The 24,304-nt window shown below is 38.6% G+C and overlaps 1 protein-coding gene across 3 annotated transcripts; it reads left to right on the forward strand.

Moving 5' to 3' along the window:
* The first annotated feature begins 1,079 nt into the window (after positions 1 to 1,079).
* Positions 1,080 to 23,606, forward strand: atp6v0a1a (ATPase H+ transporting V0 subunit a1a). Of its 3 annotated transcripts, none has more exons than XM_059554565.1 (22): positions 1,084 to 1,210; positions 2,311 to 2,467; positions 3,200 to 3,278; positions 3,450 to 3,547; positions 4,126 to 4,254; positions 5,843 to 5,925; positions 6,745 to 6,871; positions 6,965 to 7,047; positions 7,569 to 7,662; positions 13,367 to 13,579; positions 17,122 to 17,272; positions 17,423 to 17,562; positions 17,977 to 18,140; positions 18,328 to 18,418; positions 18,511 to 18,629; positions 18,712 to 18,928; positions 19,030 to 19,137; positions 19,664 to 19,774; positions 21,205 to 21,222; positions 21,680 to 21,797; positions 22,022 to 22,193; positions 22,510 to 23,606. In XM_059554565.1, exons 2-22 carry the CDS (start codon positions 2,351 to 2,353, stop codon positions 22,601 to 22,603), a joined length of 2,526 nt encoding a protein of 841 aa, XP_059410548.1. In that variant the 5' UTR covers positions 1,084 to 1,210; positions 2,311 to 2,350; the 3' UTR covers positions 22,604 to 23,606. The 3 variants fall into 3 exon arrangements, with proteins under 3 accessions (XP_059410564.1, XP_059410548.1, XP_059410556.1); XM_059554573.1 differs by having other exon boundaries at positions 21,208 to 21,222; XM_059554581.1 differs by lacking the exon at positions 21,205 to 21,222 and having other exon boundaries at positions 1,080 to 1,210.
* Positions 23,607 to 24,304: the final 698 nt, after the last annotated feature.

Here is a 24,304-nt window from a genome sequence, read left to right on the forward strand (position 1 = left end):
TTGCCGTAGTAATTTGTTCAGTATACAATACTCTGAAAAGGGGCTCAGGAAACCTCGACAGCTCACCATTTAGCAAAGCAGCTAATATAACCGTTACTGCAAAAATAATCTCCATGTGAGAATGGCTTCTCTATATGACATTATACTGTGGAGGGAAAATAGTGTAACGTAAGAAAAGATTAAATATAAGATTAGATTATCTGACATCATAAAAACATTTCTAACAATAATACACCTAACGTTACCTTAACAGTGCAGTAGAAAGAAAAACCTGTAATAATATAGCGTAATAGAAACTAAACACTTTCCAAATAATATTTTACACATTTTTCACATTATAGATTGGATTCTATAAATGAACCTATATAGCTGCTGTTAGGGTCTTAGTATGTGGATTTCTTTGGGTGAGGATGATCATATTTGGGTGTCTAAAAGATGGAAAAACCCTTGTTTTATGCTACACTATTGTGCTGATGGGTTGGACAACCGTAGCTTCAACAGTTCCCTGGGTTTGTGAGGTGATTAAAGAATTCTATTCCATTCTATTCTGTTCTGTTGCAGCTTTGGTTGAGTCAGCATTACAGTTACTCAAAAGAAACCTTATTGGAAGTCCTGCCACAGGAGTTCATATTATTAATATGATGTCTCATTGTAGGATCTGTTTTTGAAAGACCTTGCATTGGTCCACTGCACTGATACCTGATGATGCTGAGACGGCTGTATGTAGTTGTACAGGAGAATGGAAAATAAAGAGCAGGATACAGAGAGACAGCTGAAAGAGTATCTGCATCTTGAAAATTCCCAGAGGTGCTGCATTATTCAGCACGTGTGGAATTACCCATGAAACAAAGAGTACTTGCGCCCCAATCTGACCAAAAGTTTTAAAATAGACCTAGTAGAAATATTAAATTTTTTATTTTGCTCTGTCAGTTTTCTTTGTGTCTCCTTGTGCCACAAAGTGCCTGTGTGTTGGTAATGTCTACTACGGACTTAGAGAGTCACATGGCGCAGCTTAATCTATAATCCGCTCGCTGTGAGTGGAGTCCATCGTACAATCATTCTTCATGAATAATAGTAAACTTCTTTCAGTGAAGTACTGCTTTGGAGAATGGGCTACAATTTACAATTCACTCCTTTGATTGGACCACATGCATTTCAACGAGAAGATCAGGATTTGCCCTAGGAGAGCACATACCATACAGTTGTAGCGGTAGGTCCAGGGAAAGAAAAGTTCATCGGGTTATTCTGTGTAATCGCTGAATGCTCCTGTGTGTTTTCCTCATTCTTCTGAGATGGCATGTGCTTATTCTCTTTGCTCTCTGGAGCATCACATGCCATGAGAATGGTGAAAGAGCACAGAAGCGTAACATTCTTTGCATGTCCTCTCAGCACAAGATTGTGGAATCTTTCCTAAGGCATTTTACTGGATTGTATTATTGTTTATGAACAGTCATTAGTTCAAGATAGTCTAGATGACAATGCATAATGCTCTTGGTGTTATAAAATGAGGCAGAAGCTTTGCCTTGAGTATAAGTAGGACTGGCCGATTAATCAGAATTTATTTGCGATAATGATTTTAGTTTTCAACGATTAAGAAAACCATATAATAAGGATATAATTATTATTATTGTGCCACATTCCATTTTTCTTGTATATTTATTTTCCTTTAAGGCAGAGTGATTTGGGTTACCCTCAGTGTTTAGAAGGTGGTGCAAGGGCATTACAACATAGTTGGTCTTATTAGACTAATTAGATCTGTCTATCTCGTTATATATGGAATGCATTCAAATTTATGGTTTTTTTAAAAAAAATTTAAGTTATATCATTTAAAATATATAAAATTGTATAAAATAAAATATAATTGAGCGGCCCTAGTTTGCAGTTGATTTTACACAGCTGCTGATCTGTTATCTAAAAGCAAGCTTCTTGTACAATACTGTCAGATAACCATTAAATATTAACCTTGAAAACAGACCATTAATATGATTCTCATGACTTGTAAACTGTCAGCTTGTCCAATGAAGCTCAGCTCATGGTCACAGAGCATTTATCTGTGGCATCGTCATCTTGCTGGACTGTGAGCATAACAGAATTGGTACAGAATCAGTAAACAGATCACAATTGTTGAGGTTAAATATGCTGATGTGCTGTTTTAAGGGCTGCCTTCCTTTTGGTTAAAGTAAACTACATTCGCTCAATCATTGTGGCTTAACCACTGTGCTTGGTGTCAGGCAAAAGTATTACTCAATAAAATGTGAAACCTTTTGTATTTATAGTATTAGCATTTGTGTTTTCTTCCTCTTCCCTCAGACATTCTCCCCTTAGTGCATTGGGTAGAGAGCAGTGCATTATGGGGGAGCTGTTTCGCAGTGAGGAGATGACTCTGGCCCAGCTCTTTCTCCAGTCTGAGTCTGCCTACTGCTGTGTCAGTGAGCTGGGGGAGATCGGCATGGTGCAGTTCAGAGATGTAAGTATAGGCCACGTCATAATTCACTGGTGATTAATTCCTGGAACATTCACTGAAACCCCTTCAAAACAACAGAGGGAGGAGCTTCATTCATAGTGACTCATGGCAGTAACATTGATGTCACTGTCAACCAATGTCAGCGTAACTGATAAAATAAGCATTAAAACATAAACATTCATAGACTTTTTTTCTATTCATAGAAATTGCCACTACAAGAAATGCTTTAGGGCCAGACATGTACAGTGGTGTTGTATTCCTTCTTTACTTTTAATGTTCCTGCAGCATTGATGATTATGCGATAGTACAGATGTGTTGCATACACTATTTTAAGCATTACTTTATCAAGCAAACTTGATTTCACTGCTGCTGGGATGGGAAACAGATAGAGAGCAAAGAATATTCAGTAGAGTGTAAGACTAAGACCAGATGAAATTGAATTAGGGAAGATTTAAATGGCTATCAGATACACAAACGTTATGACCTCAAACAGAAAGTGATTGTGAAACATTGCTTAAAACATTGCTCACTCATCTTTGAACCCTCAACTAGTTATTCACAGCCAACAGTGTTGTTTTTATCTCATGTGGATTCATTGATCCATTGTGAATAAGACTACTTTGCAGTTTCTTCTCACGCCCCTTGGTGTAAATGTTGCTTCCTTGTCTTTGAGAGAATGGTACTGTAATTGTATATTAATTGGTCAGTGACCTTTTCTCTTTCATTGAATTGCAGTTGAACCCCGATGTGAACGTTTTCCAGAGGAAGTTTGTGAATGAAGTCCGTCGGTGTGAGGAGATGGACCGCAAACTAAGTGAGTTATTGAGTTAGCATTGCTGACGTAGTGAGCTGAAAATCATTGCTGACACAGCATCATGAGTTCTGGTTAAATTCAGTGGAAAAATGAATTTTTCTCCTTTACTGGAGAAATGCTTCTCTCCTTTACTGTTTTCTCTGCTTGATCATGTTTTTTTGTTTTTTCAAGGATTTGTTGAGAAGGAAATCAAAAAGGCTAACATACCTGTTGTAGACACAGGGGAGAACCCCGAGGTGCCCTTTCCACGAGACATGATTGATTTGGAGGTATAAAAACTTAATGGACAACTCAAAATAAGGCTGAAAATTAGAATTAGAAATAAAAAGGACCCATAATTAAAATCGCCTTGTTTTAGAAACAGTATGAGCTGCCCACAGAGGCACTGTATCAAGGCAGCAAAGGCAACTCATAAAACATTGTGATGAGCACAGTGCTAAAACACAGAGAGGGTGCATGAGGAGAGAGGTTGTTGATTACAAATATTTGTAAGTCTTTTGGTGATTTAGATAAAATGGACTGCTAAATGATTGAATGTAAATGTAAAATATTCTTATGTCATTCAATATTGAAAATTTTGATTAGAGCAGTTAATTAGGTTTAAAACGTATTGAATTACATGTAATCAATGTTCTTTTAAACTTTCTATTCATTAAAGCATCCTGAACAAAAAAATTAAGCACAGCATTGATAACAGAAAATGTTTTTTGAGCAGCAAATCAGCTTATTAGAAAGATATCTGAAGGATCATGTGACACTGAAGACTGGAGTAATGACTTTGGATCACAGAATAAAAAAAAGTTTTGAATGCATTTAATGAGGTGTGTCCTCCTCTCACTTTTTTTAGGCCACCTTTGAAAAGCTGGAGAATGAGCTGAAGGAGATCAACACCAACCAGGAAGCCCTGAAGAAGAACTTCCTGGAGCTGACTGAGCTTAAGCACATCCTCAGACGAACACAGCAGTTCTTTGATGAGGTCTGTAATACCTCATCTCTTACAAAACCTTAAGCCTGTAGAGTTTCCTGTGGTATTTCCTGAGGCATTTTACACGGTACATGAAGGGCGGCAAGCTTTGCTTGCGATCTTGCAGTCTTAGTTGTCTTCTTCCATTTCACACACTCTTGAAAGGTGCCTGTGCAACCTAAACAATATCTACTGCTGCTTTAGCTTGAGCAAATAGGGGGGTCACTTTTATGCTGTTTATGTAATTGATGGCTAATGAAGCCATTAAATATTAAAATAAACCTCTCCTCAACGTTGTCCTTTGACCAAGTTAAAGCTAAATACTATTTCATTGTTTGTGAGTAAAATCAGCTTGGATTGGTCAATGGCATGTAACATTTAGGAAAGCTAGCAGAAGCTGTTTTTTTGTGCTTAACTTTCGGTGTTTTTTTGTGTTGCCATGTTCCACTTCTCTTCCATTTAGCCTGAATTGGGAACTCGCTGTTCCCCTTTACCGTGTAAAATGGCCTTTACTCACAAATGGCATACACAGTGGTTGAATTTGAATACAAACTATCAGATCAAAATAATTAACACCATTCAGTAGACAAATCAACAAACGCTCTAACACAAACACAGGAGCCATGTTTTTCCCCATGTCTGTGATAATTTTCAAGCTGACAAAGACAGATGCATGTCTAACAGATTGAAAGGCCATTCTCTGAATTCCTGGTCACATCTCAGCCGCTGGTGATGATGTCACACTGCCCTTCCCAAGACCAGTTCTGCAAGGTGTTCGACTCACTATTCACACGTTTCTTGAACCTGTAAAAAAATGCTCAGCCTTTTGTGCCCATGATAATAAGCTACTACCAGGGTGTTTCTTTTCTATCTTTCAGTCTGTTGGAGATCTTTGACCATACTTTCCTGTGCTTCCTGGACACTGATCTGAACTTTAAAGTTTTATTGCGATATTTATTTACAAGTTATAAAAGATAATTTGACCGGAAGCATTTAAGTTGTTAGCTGTCTTGTAATCATTCACTTTACACTTCCACTAACTTGGGCTCTCTCAGACTGGTGGTGGGTGGTGTGTGGTGTGAGGCTGGTGTGGCTCAGTGGTAAAAAAAAAAAAAACCCAGCCATTTCAAACTATTCAAGGACCAATCCCAGTGCGCTTGATTTAAGCACATCACCATTTTTTCCTTGGAATAACTTTTATTGAAATTTGCTTTGGGTTAAAGCTGTCAGCTGATTTACTCTAATAAATCCTCTACTGTAAATAAATGAAAAAATGTTTTTTTTTTTTTTTACAATAATTTAATTGAAAACTTAAGTTAAACATACATTTGTCTTATTCATGTAATATGAAAGAAGTACTTAACATTAACATGCAGAGCTTTGAAGTATTACAATATCTATCAATATTATGTTACCTACAACAGCTTGATACCTTAATGTACCTTTGCCCTGTTTTAAGTAAAGGGCCCTTGATTTGTTAGAAAACAATTTCCTGAAACAATATTATAAACACTACAATGAACTTTGATCCAAAATCAGATTATTTTAACAGAAAGAGATAAATAAATCCAAACATTGTTCTCTTTTTCCTTTTTGTTAGATGGAAGACCCTGCACTTTTGGAAGAGTCGTCAACTCTACTGGAACCGAATGAGGTTGGACGTGCCGCTCCTCTTAGGCTTGGGTGAGTATGTCAGTGAGTCTAACTAAGCTCTGTTATGGACCGCTAAAACACGAATGCTTCAAATGTAGAAATTACAGTACAGCCTGAACTCATTCTTTTGAAATGCTTTCAGTGTATCATGTTACCTCACAAATTGCATCTCCTGATGGTCATCATCACTGAAGCAGGCCTGCTTGAACACAAGAAATTCAATTTCTCTGTATGTGGATATGCTTGGATGAAACTTTGATGTTAATGGGGATTGCACACTTCCTGATCTCTGTTACCGATCTGCTTGCCTATTTCTTTTTTTTACGTTGCCAAAACTCTAGAAGACTGCAGAACAAGTCTTTTAAATGGCTCCAAATGTATATGGGTATATGTGGAAAGTTGAATGTTTTGTTGGTAGTAATATGGATTGAGTTAAAGAACTAAACCGGTAAAAACACACAGTACAGAGGGAGAGGTAGCTTTAAAATAGGGTTATGCTATTAAAACAATAGTAATAGAGGGATTTAACACACATTCTTAAGTAACTACTGCTAATGCCAGTGGGTTTGTCATGGATCTGTGATCGGTAATTCTGGTATGCCTTTAATACTTGGCATGAAACACATTTTTTTTCCATTTACAGCATTGGATGAAAGGAAAGCATCATCAGAGGAGTTGAAAAGTAAAGAAGAGATGAAAGTAAAGAGGAATGAGGACATACCTTAATATAATGTAGTTTTTTCAATATAAGATGCAGATCAGTTATTAGATGGGGGCTGAAACATGACACAGTGGCCAGATGATAGAGTAATAGATTACTGACACGTTTCACTCACCTGCTGGTTGCAGGTTTGTTGCAGGGGTGATTGGCAGAGAAAGGATTCCCACCTTCGAGAGGATGCTGTGGAGAGTTTGTCGTGGAAATGTCTTCCTGCGACAGGCAGACATCGAAGACCCACTTGAAGACCCTGCCACAGTCAGTTTCCCAGTGAAAAAAAAAAGAAATAACTTTTAAGATAACTTTTCAAGAGCTTCCTCTTATGTTTTTTTTTTTTTTTCATTTTTCCAGGGAGACCATGTGCACAAGTCTGTGTTCATCATTTTCTTCCAGGGAGACCAGCTGAAAAACAGAGTCAAGAAGATTTGTGAAGGGTACGAGAGCATTACTGCCCAGTCTCAATACAGAGTGACCAAAACATAAGAAAATGGTTTGAGATTTTGAAACCATTACATTGTTTTCTGGTTTTGTAGACTTTGGTTTGGTAATTTTTTTTAATTGGTTTTGAAAGAAGATTCTTATGCTCACCAATTTTTTTTTTTTCTAAAATACAGGATGGTAATCTTGTGAAATATTATTACAATTTAAAATAGATTTAAATATATTTCTTAAGAGACAAAATTTTTATATTTCTTATTATAAGCAGTGTTCCAAATAGCAGATTTTTTGTGGAAACCATGATGCATTTTTCAGGATTCAAAGGAAGAGCATTTATTTGAAATGGAAATCTTTTGGCACAATTTTCTTTGTCACTTTTGATCAATATAATGCATTCTTGCAGTATTAATTTCTTTAAAAAATCGTACTCACGCCAAACCTTTTATAGTGTAGTGTGTATTTGACATTTTCTTGAAATTAATGTATTCCATATTCATATATTTTACCAATATGTTAGCTTTCGGGCATCACTGTACCCCTGTCCCGAGACCCCTCAAGAGAGGAAGGAAATGGCAGCTGGCGTCAACACTCGAATTGATGATCTCCAGATGGTAAGACATAAGTGCAATATGTGTACACACATATACACACACACACATACACACTAGGGCTGTCACTTTTAGTTCGAAAATCGATTGCACAATCGATCGGACCAACCAAAAAAAGTTTCGAAAATGAAAATAGGGAATCGATTTTAACCAAATATGTACACTATTAATTTTAAAATAATTAAACAATTAAAAAATATAGATGTAACAAAACTCACAAACAAGCAGAAAAAGAAAATAAAGAATTCCGAAAGTGCAGTATGCGTTGCGAAAGCTAGACAGAAAATACCAGCAATTTTACACGCCTAGAAGACCCAGTGACGTCGAAAGCGACTTCTTATGCTGCGTTCACACCAAACGCGAATGTAGTGTCTGGCGCGAATGATTTCAAAATTAAGTCAATGTAAAGACGCGTTTACGCACATCTGGAGGTCTCGCGGTGCGGCAGACGCGAATTCGCCTCATTCGCGCATCTAGTTACAGGAGATTCTGAGTTATGAAAAAAGGACCATTGCAAGCTGACAGCGACCGGCTTTTGTGATTGAATATTGTCAGTAATACCCCCACCTTGCGCAGCTGTACCTGAGTGTCCCTGGGACATCAGTGCGGTCGCAGCGCGTCTCCTCAACAGCTGGACATATAGTGAATAAAAAACACTCTGCTCTGGACCCCGAAAATGTTGATCGACTTGTTTTCCTGTCCAATAAATTTGTAATGGCCCTAGCCTTCTTGCGCATTTCTTTATGCCTGCCTAGTGCCGCCTAGCCTAAGTGTCGGTTACGTTCAATAAAAAACACACATGGCCTGTTTCTCAAGTTTCATTTTTTGAACAGTTGTTTGAAATGGATTGAATCATTATTTAAAATAATCTTGGAGATTTTTGAATTGCCTAAATCATAAATGCAGCCGGGTTGAAGCCTGCAGTGATGTTTTTCTTTTGTTATGGCAGCCGTCCCCACTGCATCTGTATTTTTTCGAGAATGTTGCACTCCTGTTGCTGTTTGTTATTCTGCACGAAACTTCATGCCAATAAATAAGAAATATTGCTGACTTGTGCATTTCCAGCGCTCTCTTTACGTTCGTCAGTTATTTGACGTTGAAAAAGGTTCTTATAGGATTGTTCTCTGTGTTGCTTTGTTCACTCTGTCCACAAATCTGAATTAGTTTTCAAATCCTGCCACACTGTTTGCACTGTCAGTTTACAAATGATGAAATCTGATCTGCTTATTCAAATTTTATCACCAATATCTGGTCCGTCTGCGTCAGCTGCTATAGTAACAATGTAAGCACCAACACAATGAATGGCAAGACCACCTGTTCGCAGTCTGAACAAAGTCGATATGTCCCCATCTGTGTGTGTTTGTGTCTTATCTGTTTCTATCCGAGCAGTATGTGGAAGAACAGTCCTCCCTCTGATCAGAGGTTCTTACGCCAGAGATTCTAAAATGATGATCAAAAAATAAGTTAGAATAACAAAGCGTAGATGTTTACTGAGTGCCTAAAAGATTTAAACAGGAAAGCAAACAAACTCATGAATGCATGCTGCTTGGTGTGTATTGATATAACTGATTATGATTTGACAGTACATCAATTGATGCCATTTGCTTTATAAACTCCAGCTTGAGTGGCGTAATGGAGTTACATAACATAATGAGTATGATCAGAAGATTTGTGCTGTGCCAAATACAGATTAGATCAGAGCAGGGTGGATTTCCCTAAATTGGTAAAATAACTAATTAAACAATAAATGACAAGTAAATGTTTAAAAGCACTGTGCTCTGACTGTGTCCTATAAATTACATATGCGTTTGATTTGGCAATGCTTTTAATCATAGCAATTTACATGATACTATAAACAGACCCTAAATATTTCCTGTTGCCCACATAATTGAAATTTTGATGTATTTTTGTTCTTATGTCAGTAAGATTTTCACATTTCACGGTTAGTGCAGATCACTGTGTCACTATAATATGAGAGTACATGGCTATTTAATTAAATGTATTTTAAATTTATATTAATTCATGTTAATTCATTTTTTGGCTACCGGCGCCCCCTGCGGGTCTGTGTATCACTTTGAAAACCTCTGGATTAGACTTCAGGTCTCAAACTGCACAGCTGTGTGTGTTTGTCTTTTTCTAATTTTCTTCTCTGTTTTTCTTTTTTTATTTCCTCTCTTGAGCTGAGATTAAACTAACAGACGTACAGTAGAGTGCAGGTTGATTTGATTGAATTATCCACTGGCTGTGTCAGTGCACAGTCTGTAAGGCTGAGGGAATCTCCCTCAGTGAGTCATAAGGGGCTCCTAGTAGGCGTAATTGTGGCACTACTTGGATGGTGTTTCGTCTCTGGGTCTTTGAGAGAATCACTCACAATGCCTTGTTTGGGAAGGAAAACTTTGGGTGAGTGTGTCCACACACATTTACATAGTACCCATAGCTTTCCCACCCACACAGATGCCCACACAGTTTAGACCTTCAGCACATTGCAGGGCAATTTATCACCGCTGTTTAGTTCTTACGTTACAACCCTCTACGGACACCTTGGCAATTGAATCGCCATTGGCTAGTAAATATTTTAGTTTACTGGCCAGACAAATATATATAAATATATATATATATAATGGAATCGCTTTTTAAATATCTGAAAGTACACTCTTAACATCAGTCAGTGAAGCATTATAATATGATAATCAAGTATTATTTAATGATAGAACTTTAGAAATTAGAATTAAAACTTGATTACCATGTATGAATGCATAGATATTTTAACTGAACATTTTAACTGGACTGGTGATGATGATTTGTTTGTCATTCAGTGTTTCTGTTATAAAAAAAAAGGAAAGAACTAACAATAATACTTAAAAGATGATAATAATAATACGTATTCTACTAATACGCCATTATAAAACGCAAGTATTAGCGAGCTACTGGATTCATGAATATTAATCAGGATGTGTGCATTCACTCGAACTGATTTGCTGGAATCACAACAGGGACGATATCAGGTGAGCACGAGCTGATGAGATTGTCAATTGCGCATTAGCTCCGCCCACTACCGAAAAACCAGACAGTTCTTAAAAGCTGAAAAAAATCATAGGAACTCCATTATTTTGACATGAAAATACAACAAAGTATATCGTTTACATGTAGCTTGTCAATTCTGCATGTATGTAAGACTCTCACTCTCTATGCTCTCGTGGTGCGTCTTTACACTAGAGTTTACGGTACGTCAAACACAGGTACGCTGTGCATCCATTGAGATGAACTGAGAAATATCACAGATCGCTTGACGGAGAGAGAAACTCTGAAGCGCTCAGTCAGAGAGTGTTCGGCGAGTGAACATATATCTGAACTAAACTTATACTTAGCCTCCAACTAACACACTGGCGAGTACAATCTGAGAATTTATTAGCCAGTGGCTAATTTTAGACATTTAGTCGCATATGCGAGTGATTTACTCGCAATGAAGAGGGTTGCGTTAGATTTATTCAGTGTCTGCACAGTGGCACATACAAGTTTCTGCATCATGCCATTTCTCTACACTCGCTGACAGTGATATCACATACAGCCAGTCAGAATTTGTTCTTTAATAAGAGCCATATTTAATTTTTGACCTGAATGAAAACATAAAGGGTTTGAAGTACAGTAAATTCAATGGATTGTACTGTTGTTTAACAACATGCCGATTTTTCATTTTATTAAACGTCTTTTTGAAATAAACTTTCAGTAGACAAAAACTCCATAAAACAGCTTTGAACGTTGTGAAAATAACATGATCTAGGACCTTTACAGTGCTTTCTGTTTTAAAGACTGGAAATCTGTCCCTCGCAGCCCCATTTTCATCTGTGTTAAATTGAAAAAACCTGATTAAGTTCTGTAGACAGCTATTTAGAGCAAGATTTTGGGCTATTGTAGACAAGGCTACCCTCAAAACATGACAACATCAAAATTGATCAACAAAAATCTGAAAAGAAACTCTTGTTGTCATTGCATCACAACCAGTTACAACTGTAAGGTGCTTTTCACAGCGGGTGTCTCATAGTGAGAGTTCCTGTCTGTGCATATCCACATACAGAGGGAGTTTGTTCTTCACGTTCGCCACACTTATTTGTTGATTCTCGCTTATCCCACACCCTCTGAAAACCCACATGCATATCTGTTTGCTCTCTGACTATTCAAAAGAAATGAAGGAACATATCCAAGCACAAGAGTGCTGACAGGGCCGGGACCGAAGTGTGTGCTCGAGTTCCATGTCACTGACTCACTTCGAGCTATTAGCGGGCCTGTTTGCCCCTGAGGTGAGAGAGAATGGTCACTATGTGTGTGTGTGTGTGTATGTGTCTGTGTGTGTTCCTGCCAGGCAGGAATTGTTAATGTCCCTGTGATCCTCTCACAGATTTGGAGAGAATTCGGTACCCTTTAGTAAAAAGCACACATGCCATGTTTGTGTTTCTGTTGCTGTTTGAGAAAGACAGAAGCTCTTTGGGACACAGTATTAAGGATTACACAAATCCCTGAGTGGGCGAGTTTGCCTAATTTGTCAGCGCGGATGAGTCTCCATATCTTTCCAGCGTGGGTGAGCATGTGGGATATTCTAGCGTGGGCGAGCGTGTCTGATTTTAGAGTGGGCGGCTGCGTATGTTCCACCCGTGTGAGCGAGAATGCGCACTTGGACGTTAATGTAGCCACTCTATCTGTCTAACATGCCAACCAGATACTGCTTCCCTGGCCACTCCTGAATGATTGAGAAATCCACCTTACTTTAAATAGAAGTTATATTGGCTGTGTTCACACAACCAATGTTTGGGATTCACAAACATATTTACCAATAGTTGTGGCTCTTGAATTCTCCTGTTCATACAATAGCTGGCAAAGGGTGCTTGTATACTTTTCAATGAACAAATAGCTGAAGCTGAGCATCTATTCGTCGCTATTCTTGCAATAGCTCTGTATAACACCTGCAGCTATTGTGACTAAAGTGAAAAAAAAAAAAGTGAAGTGACATTCAGCCAAGTATGGTGACCCATACTCAGAATTTGTGCTCTGCATTTAACCCATCCGAAATGCACACACACAGAGCAGTGAACACACACACACACACTGTGAGCACACACCCGGAGCAGTGGGCAGCCATTTATGCTGCGGCGCCCGGGGAGCAGTTGGGGGTTCGGTGCCTTGCTCAAGGGCACCTAAGTCGTGGTATTAAGGGTGGAGAGAGCACTGTACATGCACTCCCCCCACCCACAATTCCTGCCGGTCCGGGACTCGAACTCACAACCTTTCGATTGGGAGTCCGACTCTCTAACCATTAGGCCACGACTTCCCTTAATCGTGCAATGTGGTGGCATTGGCCCTTCTGATGGTTCGTCAAAAAGATTTACAAGCCCATGAGCAAAGGAACGATTTGAATCAATTATCATTACTCCAGCCCCAAATGTTTTTCTGTCATGATTCATACAAAAGATATATTCACAACAGTTTTTTTTCAGAAAAACATTCAGACATTTATAGGATATTGAACAGGATATCCAGACAATTGAGGATACTGCGTTTCCATGTCAGACTTGACTTTAAACTGCATTCTGCTCAGAGTCAGGCCTCTCAGGCTGCTCTCTCAGCTCTGATTGGGACTATATCACCTCACTTGTTCAGGGATCTCATGTTTCCTGTTTTGACCCCTCCTCTTCCTCTCTGCTGTGTGATCCAGGTGCTGAATCAGACAGAGGATCACAGGCAGCGTGTTTTGCAGGCGGCTGCTAAGACTGTCCGAGTATGGTTCATCAAGGTCCGGAAGATGAAAGCCATTTATCACACTCTGAACCTCTGCAACATCGATGTCACTCAGAAGTGTCTGATCGCTGAGATTTGGTGCCCTGTCTCCGATCTAGACTCCATTCAGTTTGCCCTGCGTCGGGGCACGGTGAGGATACACACTTACATCCACTAATATTGATTGATGTTTCTGTAAACCTACTAAGATCTTAAGCCAGAGGAGGTTGGTACAGTGTCTCATTCTTCAGGCTGCTACCTACTATAATATACGTAACGTTTTCCTCTTTATAATTCCATTTACTCTCTAATGAGCACATCACTGATAAAGTGATTCATTGTCAGGGGTATGATATCTGATCTCAAATTAATGTCTTAAATGTTACATTTGGCCTGTCATTGTCATTTAAACTCTAATTAGGGCTCCACTAAAGAGATATTTAGGCTAATTTGAGAAATAATATAGACATATTAGAACTGTTGTAGTTTATAGATATTTTAAAGACTCTAGCTTGATGGTTGTTGTTGACAAACATTATATCCTATTAAAACAGTATATTGTTATGGGGACATATTTTTTGGCCAGTATTCTTTAGTTTGTTCCCTGAAGAGAGGTAGAGTACATTATAAATGCATAAATATAATACCTTTTGTCATTTCTTTAGAATAAAAACTTCAGTGTTAACTCTTGTGACTTTTCTTGGGCCATCCTGTCATAGGAAGAAAAGACATTAACACGTTCAGTATAAAAATGTTACTAATATCAGCACATTAATTTGTTTAAGCACGTTGTCGTATCTGCAAAATCCAATATCAGTCCTCTAATTCGTATATATGGGTATACCTGTAGTACTTAAAACATCTCTTGAATAAAACACATCTTGAGTATTTTAAACTTCCAGTTACCCGATTTTGCAGTTGAATGTGTGTTTAATTAAGTAAAAGAATGGTTTATTTTTAAGATCTGTATGGACATAAAATATCTGTATGGACATAAGTTACATTTGTGCTGGTATTAAAAAAAAGTCTTACATTTGATTTAATAGGCTCCTGATGTAAGCTGCATTTCATTGGGGCTGTATTTAGTCCATTTTACATTGGCATGTTACACCACATATATTACCACCACACACGTGTTGTCTCCAAGGAGTAGCCGATTTGTTCTTGTCATCACATACAATGACTCACATTTTGTAAACATGGTTTTAGCTTCTATTATCCCAGGACACACAGACACATGCACACAGGGGACTGAGTGCTTAGGACGGAATGCCCAGATGCTTTTACGTTGAGTCATGAGACCCCTCAGATCAAAGTTTGAATTTTCCTGTGGTGTAGAGCAGCTGAAACCTGATCCCCTTCTCACCGCACCACAAGTGGACTGTGTCCATCACATCGCTGATGAGAAAGCTGACAAAACGCTGGAGGAGATAGGCAGTGGCAATTCATTCCCTCTTTTTTTTTCTGGTTTTCATTCATTTACATTAATTTAGTTGGAAAATGCATAATGAAAAAGTTTATATGTATTTAAAATACATTTATTTTGTGTTTTTATTGCATACTAGTATACAGTGCCTTCAATTAATAGCCACTGAGTAAGAATTGTTTGTCAGCGCTTTGGCACAGCAATCTGAATTTTGACTAAACACATGAACCAAACTTGTATAAGCATGTTCTCCGCAATGTTACGACAGATATTAGAGAGCGGTTTGTTTGTGTAGTATTTATTTCCTGATTTATTACACAGTTTAATGAATTGGTGGGTCTCAGGGTGATCTAGTGTGTGCTGAAGATCACTTGAGTGATGGATTCTAGATTCTTAAAGCTTATTCACAGCAGATGGTGTGATGCCACTGTCCTGTAGTAAGGTGTGACATCCCAGGCCCTTTCACACTGCGATTCCGGCAAATACACGGGTAAAGTGTTCCGGCAATTGTTCCCGGGTCGCTAGATTTAGCACTTTCACACTGCCAGTTATTACCCGGGATATGTGCGTGCTTTCACACACAACCTGTAAAGATCCCGTAACGACACGTGACATCAGGGCGTGACGTGTAATGTACGAGTCGAAAACATTAGGTGCGTTATACTTTCACTGAAGCAAGCGAACGATCTCGGCGTCAGCGCGGAAAGTGAGGAACTAACTGATCTCTGCTTCATTACAATTTGCACATATTTTTTTGTCACGAACGTTGATCTTCCTTCAAAACAGCCGGTAAAAGAGTCGCGTGATAACGCGCGTCATCACTTCGACAGGGCATTAGATCTGGCTTTTGTTCACACAGTGCTTGTCCCGGGTCTGAACCCGGCAATGTTACTAGGTCCCCGACCCGGGTTCAATGCCGGTGTTGTGCCCAATTTCGACCCCCTGCCGAATTATTACCCCCCTAGTATTGGTAGGTTTAGGAGTAGGTGTGGGGGAGGGGTTAGGATTATGCAATCAGGTACCGACTTAAACTAGGGGGGTAATAATTCGGCAGGGGGTCGAAATTGGGCACAACACTGGAATCAATCCCGGAACGTGGTTGCTTTCACACAGAAGGCGACCCGGCAATGTTCCGGCAATATTCCGGGTCCGAGGTGCAGTGTGAAAGGGGCTTTATAGGCCTGGGATGTCACACCTTACTACAGGACAGTGAGGGCAGAGCGGGTGTAATACCTGTAATCCCTGTGGTGAGAGGTTGTAGTGTAAGGGTCAGAGGTCACTGCAGTGTTAACCTTGTAATAGTCACACCATAAGAGGATTAACCACTCACACAAATTTGCCTTCTGTTCTCCTATGTCTGCCTCTCAGTCTTTTATAGAGTTAAAACTGCTTAAGCTTTCTTTATATAATGCTGGACTTACAGCCAGCAAACTACAGATGGATTCTTATAGCCAATTTGTAAATCCATGTAAAGCATTGTTTGGTAACCAAAAAGCGGCTTCCGTCTGAACTTAAACTAGAAATGTAATAGTGTTAAGTCCATTTAGGCAGTGTGTTGAAATGTGAAGTATTGTGCTTGCGTGCTAGTTCAAAGCCTGTCCTTACACATGACATTTTTCCTCATGCCTTATTTAACTAGCAGCTATTAATATCAGCTGTCTTACACATTGCCTCCATACGCGGTTACATGCTGTGGACTCAATACTCAAGTTCAGTTCACAATATGCAGCATCTGCTTAAAATTTAAGCAAACAAGTGACACTATTTCCACAGATAAATGAAAGTGAAGTGACATTCAGCCAAGTATGGTGACCCATACTCAGAATTTGTGCTCTGCATTTAACCCATCCGAAATGCACACACACAGAGCAGTGAACACACACACACTGTGAGCACACACCCGGAGCAGTGGGCAGCCATTTATGCTGCGGCGCCCGGGGAGCAGTTTGGGATTCGGTGCCTTGCTCAAGGGCACCTAAGTCATGGTATTGAAGGTGGAGAGAGAACTGTACATGCACTCCCCCCACCCACAATTCCTGCCGGCCCGGGACTCGAACTCACAACCTTTCGATTGGGAGTCCGACTCTCTAACCATTAGGCCACGACTTCCCCATTTACGTATGAGCATGAGCATTTACGTAAATGCAATGTAAAGTTGCAATGTAGAGGCATGCATACAACTGTACCACTGTTTTTCTGGGAAGCAAACTGGGGCATTTCTTTTCATGCATGAATGTTTGTGTTAAATTCCGCTCTATTTCATGCAGGAGAGAAGTGGATCCACTGTTCCCTCCATCCTTAACCGAATGCAGACCAAACAGACCCCACCCACCTACAACAAAACCAATAAATTCACCTCGGGCTTTCAGAGCATCGTTGATGCCTACGGCATCAGCAACTACCGCGAAATCAACCCAGGTAACCCTGACCTTTAATAGTTTTGTCTCAAACTCCTCTGCAGTGATTAAAATGAGCTCCTGTTGTGCTACCTTTTTATTTATTTATTTTTACTTTTTTGTGGGTGTCAGAACATATTGTTTGTATCCATGTTTGTGCTTCTATGTTCAGCTCCATACACCATCATCACCTTCCCCTTCCTGTTTGCGGTCATGTTTGGCGATCTAGGTCATGGTATACTCATGACCTGTGCTGCACTTTATTTGGTACTGCGAGAGAGCCGATTAATTGCCCAGAAAAACGATAATGAGGTATCCATTCTCCCATTCATTTATCCAGCCATCTCATAAATATTGTTTTATTCTTTTGTTCAAATCAAAATTTTATTTCATATAGCTTTATGTTTAGATCTTGAAAACAGAAAATATTGATCCTATTGTTTTTAACTTGTGTTAATTAGCATGAAATTTTACATTTTGAAGAGAAGTTTAGTTTAAAATGTATAAGATTAATAAAACAACATGGTCTGAAAATGTACAGTTTAGCCATAAATTATATCTTTAACTATAAAAAAAAGGTAAACTGTATTTGTATTGGCCTCGATAGTATTTGGTAAAGAGATGCAATTTAACAAACATTATATTAAATGTACTTTCTTTTTAATGATTCTACATTTATTTGGTAATTTGGGCTACTACAAATCACGGTGTTCTCTCTTTCTCTAGATGTTTAGCATGGTTTTTGCGGGCCGTTACATTATTCTCCTGATGGGAATATTTTCAGTGTATACTGGGATTATCTACAACGACTGTTTCTCCAAATCTCTCAATGTCTTTGGCTCGGGCTGGAGTGTCAGACCCATGTTTGGAGAGAAAGGAGGCAACTGGACGTGAGTTGTTCATTCCAAACCATTGATTTTACATTGATCTTGCTCTGTAGGTTCATTGTTGTTTTTTATCTCCCTCAGAAAATGTAGCTCTTATAATTAGCCACTGGTTTGGGATCAGATCAGATCTTCATGTGTGGCCATTAAGTCATTATTATTTGTAACACTGATTTTCCATTAACTCATTCAGGCCTGCGACACTGAAGGATAACCACGTATTACAGCTGGACCCTGCTGTGCCAAAAGTGTTTAATGGACCCTATCCAATTGGCATTGACCCAGTAAGCACCTAGTTAAAACATCTAAACAGTTCTGTGGCAAAGATTGTCTAACTTCAGCCCTTTAAGAGCTGTTTTCCTTTTTCCTCTTACAGATCTGGAACATTGCCACTAATAAGCTGAACTTTCTGAACTCCTTCAAGATGAAGATGTCGATCATTCTGGGAGTCATCCACATGACGTTTGGAGTTACTCTCAGTCTTTTCAATCACCTGTACGCACTTGTCTGTTGATACTCTAATTAGATCTGTATCAGCATTTAATGCTAATTTAAGTCTGTTTGTCAACATGTGAAGGTACTTCAAAAAACCTCTGAACATCTACCTGGGTTTTATTCCGGAGATCATCTTCATGGTCAGCCTTTTTGGCTACCTGGTGCTGCTCATTTTTTACAAGTGGTTGGCATATGATGCCGAGAGCTCAAAAGAAGCCCCCAGTCTTCTGATAACCTTCATCAACATGTGCCTCTTCAGTTACAACGATCCCACCAACAAGCCATTTTACACGGGACAGGTACGCACACCAATATCACGTGAATTTTAGCAAGATATGTGGCAAATGAGACAACTTGATAAATAAAGTTAATGTTTCTCTCTTTTTTTCTGTCTCTGTAGGTTGCAATTCAGTGTCTGCTAGTTATTACAGCTCTTGCCTGTGTACCGTGTATGCTTATAGTAAAGACCCTAGTAATGCGCAGGCAATACCTCTGGAGAAGACATCTGGTAAGGACACAACATTAGAGATTCCTGCATGTCCAGTTTTTAAGCTGTTTTATTTTTAGAAAGTGTTTTTTTTTTATCTTGTAATTTCGATCATTGCTACATCAGTACTGAAATTCTTCAGAATATTCATTAATGTCCACGTGGATGTCTCTGAAGTATAATTATTAGGCCTGGAAAGATCATGGATTATTAATATAATCTTTGAAAGGCCATGCTACTTTTTTATAGTCAATATACACTACTAGTTTGGGGTCAGTAGGATATTTAAATATTTGTAAAATTAGTCTCCTATGCTTATGAAGTGCGCAATAACAGAAATATTGACAAAAATTACAGAATTACTATATATATATATATATATATATATATATATATATATATGTATTCTAATATGCAGCATTCTAATATGCTTTATTGTATTGGTTAGAAAGTGGAGGAACCATGATAACCTAGATTATTATATAATGGCTCATCTAAAATGTATACATTACTTGTAAACACAACCATGACTGCATGATTGCTGCAGGGAACACAAAACTTTGGGGGAATCCGTGTGGGCAACGGCCCCACAGAGGATGAAGCGGAGATCATCCAACATGACCAGCTCTCCCAAAACTTAGAAGAAGAATCACCTGAGGTGAGGGAATTCTCTTTATTTTTTTATTTTTTTTTATTGTGTCTTTCTGTAGGATAGTTTTTCTCCTAACTATCCTATAGAATAACTAATAATTTTACTAATTGAATACTTTACCCATCCTTTATTTTTCATTTTACAAAGATGCTTTAGTTTGTGAACTCTAACAATAGTCTTTCTATAGCCAGAGAATGATGCGTGTTCTGCCGACCCATTTATCTGAATATTTATTTGGGTCCGGACACTCCATGTGATGTCATCTGTTGATCCTGAGAATAACTTAACGCTTTATCATAAGAATATTTAAAGTGAATGTCTTTATAGTAGTCTATGTGATGCTTGTTTCCAACCACACGGTGACAAGTCACACCCAGGTACCAAAAACGGCCGCAGTTGGCAGTGGGGTCACTCGCCTGCAGTAGGCATTCCATTCTGTGACTCACTGGATCTGGGCTCTGCATACCAGTGCTGGTCTAAACTGGGGCAGCCCCTTTTTTATAGCACTGTCTCTCCCCCCAACCACTGTATCGCATGGCAACCAGCCTCAAAACACTAAACAAACACCCACCTGGCTAATTGGGTTTCTTTACACTGGAAATAAAGTGGAGGCAGATAAACTGCATTATTTTGAGGTTTGAGATGCAGTCTTTTCAGTGCATCAGTGCCAAATAATCTTCCTCCTTCCATTCCAAACAGACCTGCCAGTAGCAGCCGTTAAAGTCTGTTTACTGGAGACTGAAGTCAAATCCCTGGGATTGTTTATCTCTCTCATTTTGGCGTTTTCAGTGACCCTATGAAGTATTTTAAGTTGCACTTAAAAATGTATCCGTTTACAAAAATCTGCAAACAAATGATGCTAGTCCTCGTTTTTTAGTAGACACATAGGCTACACTGCAAGCCTTAGTGCTCAATTCGGATTTTTGCTCAGATCTGATTTTTTTTAATGTTTTTGTATAGCTGTTCACATTTTTATTTAAATAGGGCCAGTATAAGATTTACAGTGTGTACAGATCATGGTTTGAACTGAACCACTTGCATTAAAAAAAAAAAAACACAGAAAATGTCATAACTGAAAAAATAAATAAAGGGCTATACAGAATACTTGAATTGAATAACCGTTGTCCAAATAATGTCTGTTTCAAACCTAACTTATCTTTTTATGAAATGCTTTGCTTAGTGTGCTGTGCTCGTTTAAAAAATGCCACTTGCTTTGTTGTATTTTGTTTAATTAGTCATTCATGCATTTGTAGTGTCTGAATACTTTTTGGGGCCACTGCATTTTATGATGACTGACAGTAAATGTGTTGGTCATTAGATCTTTGCATTTTCTGTAAACCAAAGTGTATTTTTCCTCTGACAAGCTCTTCATCAGATTCTAACTCCGTCTTTAACCCTGTGTGTCTGTCTGTGCATGTGTCTGATTACCTTTCAAGCAGTCAGAGGAGGAAGTGGTAAGAGCAGACAGCCTTCTCGACTCTGTGTAGATGTTTTTTACGTTTTTGTGTGTGTGTGTGTATGTGTGTGTAAGTGCGCCATCACCCCGTACAGTCCTCTTGCTCTGCGGCTTGTGTGTGTGTTCCTGCAGGCTTCAGTGTTGGGTGTCTCCTGTAGTTGGTGTACGATCCTTTTCCAGTACATCTTGATATATTCTTTTCTAGACACTCATTTTCCTTGGTTTAAGCCACCTTCATTACATGGGAATGATCCAGTGAGCTGTGCTGTTATTAGGATATACATCACATCAAATGACACTGATGATCTGAAAGGCCCCTGCGCTGTGATTTTGTTCTCATGCCCATGAGACTCAGGGCTGCTAATCATACTGTGATTGAGCTGGGAGTGGGATTAGATTTTTGTATTTTCATTAGTCTGAACAGCTCTTATTGCTCTCTTTCTCTCTCTCTTTAGTTTAATTTTGCAGATGTTGCAGTGCATCAAGCCATTCACACCATAGAATACTGCTTAGGCTGCATCTCAAATACTGCCTCTTATCTACGGCTTTGGGCGCTGAGTCTGGCCCATGCGCGTAAGTAATGCACACATGCATTCATTTATTGTATTGAAATGACATGGAAATTTGATAATGCACAGTTCTACTTTGTAGACTAGTAATTAAAGTTTTTGTAATCTCTATTAAATAAATAAATAAATGAAGAAAATCCAGAAATTACAGCCCTGTACAAATGTCAGTACGATTCCAATTTGTAATGGTTTACAAGATGTTTCTCAAGTGTTTCTGTTTTCTTCCAGAGCTCTCTGAGGTCTTGTGGTCAATGGTGATGCACATGGGTCTGGCTTCTAGGAATTTTGGTGGATTCTTTGCGCTGTCAATCATCTTTGCCTTCTTTGCTACACTGACTGTGTTTATTCTGTTGATCATGGAAGGGCTGTCTGCCTTCCTTCATGCTCTCAGATTGCATTGGTAAGGGCACACACATAATGCTTGCCTTCTATAAATTAAAACAGTCTGCCAGTTTCAAGAGCAGATGTCGTTCCCTATCAGTGGCTATATACAAACTGCTAGTCTAGCAAAATACAGTTGTATTGACTATTCTGAGTGCTTTGTTATTCTTTACACTAAAAATTTGTGAGAACTGCATTCTAAAACCAAACTCACTTCCTCAAAAGATGGTACATAGATTTTTTTTATCAAATCTATGTACAAAACCAAACTACATTTGTATTTTATTTTAAGAATTGCAATCCACTGACCTTGTTTCTCCACTTATTTTCTGAAGGGTGGAGTTCCAGAATAAGTTCTACACTGGACAGGGCTTCAAGTTCATGCCTTTTACATTTGACAGCATTCTGGAGGGCAAGTTTGAAGACTAAACCACACCCACATTCTCTCCCTCCCCAACTGCCACCCCTCCAAACCACAGGAGCCCATCAGATTGCTTGTGAGATTTCATGATTCTTGTGAACACTGTGACTTTGCAAGGCTCTTAGTTTCTCAGGTGTTCTAGATCAGGACATATATGGAATAATTTACATGCAGGTAAACTAGACGTAAATAGCTGAAGCTGAAAATAATCTGAGCTAGAACTGCATTATGTATTTGCAATTTACTTCATAACTCTTCAATTCTTGCAGCAATATGTATTGCTATGTAATAATACAAACTCAAGGGGGTTTGCCATATAGCACACAGCATGTTCTTCTCATAAAAGCCTTATCAGTTTGTACTCTTCAATCAAGGCAAAATATCATTACAGTTTCCCTCCCTTTACAACATAGTTGGAGATTTTGTCTATATTTTTTTTCCAGTCTCTTAAATTATTAGAGTTTGTTTTTTATGTATCTTTTATCCTTTATGTTGGCACATTTATATAATAGTTCTAATGCAAAGGGACCTCATTTCAAATGCAGCAAAGAAAGCTTCACTTCATGGCATTTCACAAGCTTCTGCCGAGAGGATATCCTCATCAAGCATATCTGGTTATTAGATGCAGGTAACCCCCAGATTTATTGCAGACCTCTGCATTCTTTTGGAAAATGTTAGTAAAGAGTAATTATATTTTAGTTGGCCTTGAACTGTCTTGCTGTTTTGTGTGTGTGTGTGTGTGTGTGTGTGTTTTGCTATTGCAATTTAAATGCAAATACACATCTAAACTGTTAATCGCATGAATCTGCTGCCGTGGCTAGTTCTGGGTTTTTGATTGTTGTTTAGAAATGAGTTTACCACATGAACATGCATTGGCTCCTGAAATCAGTGTGTTGGTTTGATAGATGTCAGAGGGAGTCTTGGAGAAAATAACTCTACCAAGTAAAAGCAGTGAGTGAAGCTGAATGATTATGTCTTGTTTGTTAAATAAAGAGTAAAGAGTGGATATGAGCTCATGTTTTTTTTTTCTTTTTAACATACATGTGAGAAATTTTCCTGTTAGTAAATCATGTCTATATATGTATTCAAGCATTATTTATTATTAATTATTAAGAAGCATTAATAATAATGTATAGCATAATTATTACTTTTAATAAACATGAAATGATTAAATAATATTTCTGTTTTCTTAAGTATTATTGCTGTTGTTTCACGTTAGCCATGCTGATATTTGGAACGACAGCACTCGCACTAATTGTGATATTGCTTAATTACATTTCAGGCAAAAAGACAAAAAGATCCAAGCTTTACAGTTTCCCCTTTTCCCGTTTTAAAAACATTCTTTAATCGCTCACACTTGCTAGAGATGGGGTGAAAAGCAAACTCTGCTTCCACTCCACAACGCTCACATACTCTGGTCTGGAGCTTTGCAAACCCCATTGGAGCCATACAAACAGAAACGCTCTTAATCCTGTTGAACAAAATATCAGCACATTAGGAACATGTTATTGTGCTGTATTGTAATGGTGGTTCCAGTAATGAAGCAGTGTCTTTGATAGTAATTTTCAGGATCAGGTTTACGCTTTAATGAGTCATAAAATAATTTGAGCCGTTTGTCTCATACCCTTGCGTAAACGAGAGGGTTGGTATGTGTTCTAGTGTCCCCTGCCAGGCTCTAGGGAGGGTGGAGAAAGGACTCCCCTTAAAGG

The sequence above is a fragment of the Carassius carassius genome, chromosome 1 (assembly GCF_963082965.1).
Source record: "Carassius carassius chromosome 1, fCarCar2.1, whole genome shotgun sequence".
Taxonomy (NCBI): domain Eukaryota; kingdom Metazoa; phylum Chordata; class Actinopteri; order Cypriniformes; family Cyprinidae; genus Carassius; species Carassius carassius.

Excerpts from the sequence above, each read along its gene's own strand:
- atp6v0a1a (XM_059554565.1), top strand. The coding sequence starts at position 2,351 with ATGGGGGAGCTGTTTCGCAGTGAGGAGATGACTCTGGCCCAGCTCTTT. Across the intron at positions 7,663-13,366 it reads GAATTGATGATCTCCAGATG|GTGCTGAATCAGACAGAGGA; the intron begins GTAAGACATAAG and ends TGTGTGATCCAG. Across the intron at positions 22,194-22,509 it reads CATGCTCTCAGATTGCATTG|GGTGGAGTTCCAGAATAAGT; the intron begins GTAAGGGCACAC and ends TATTTTCTGAAG.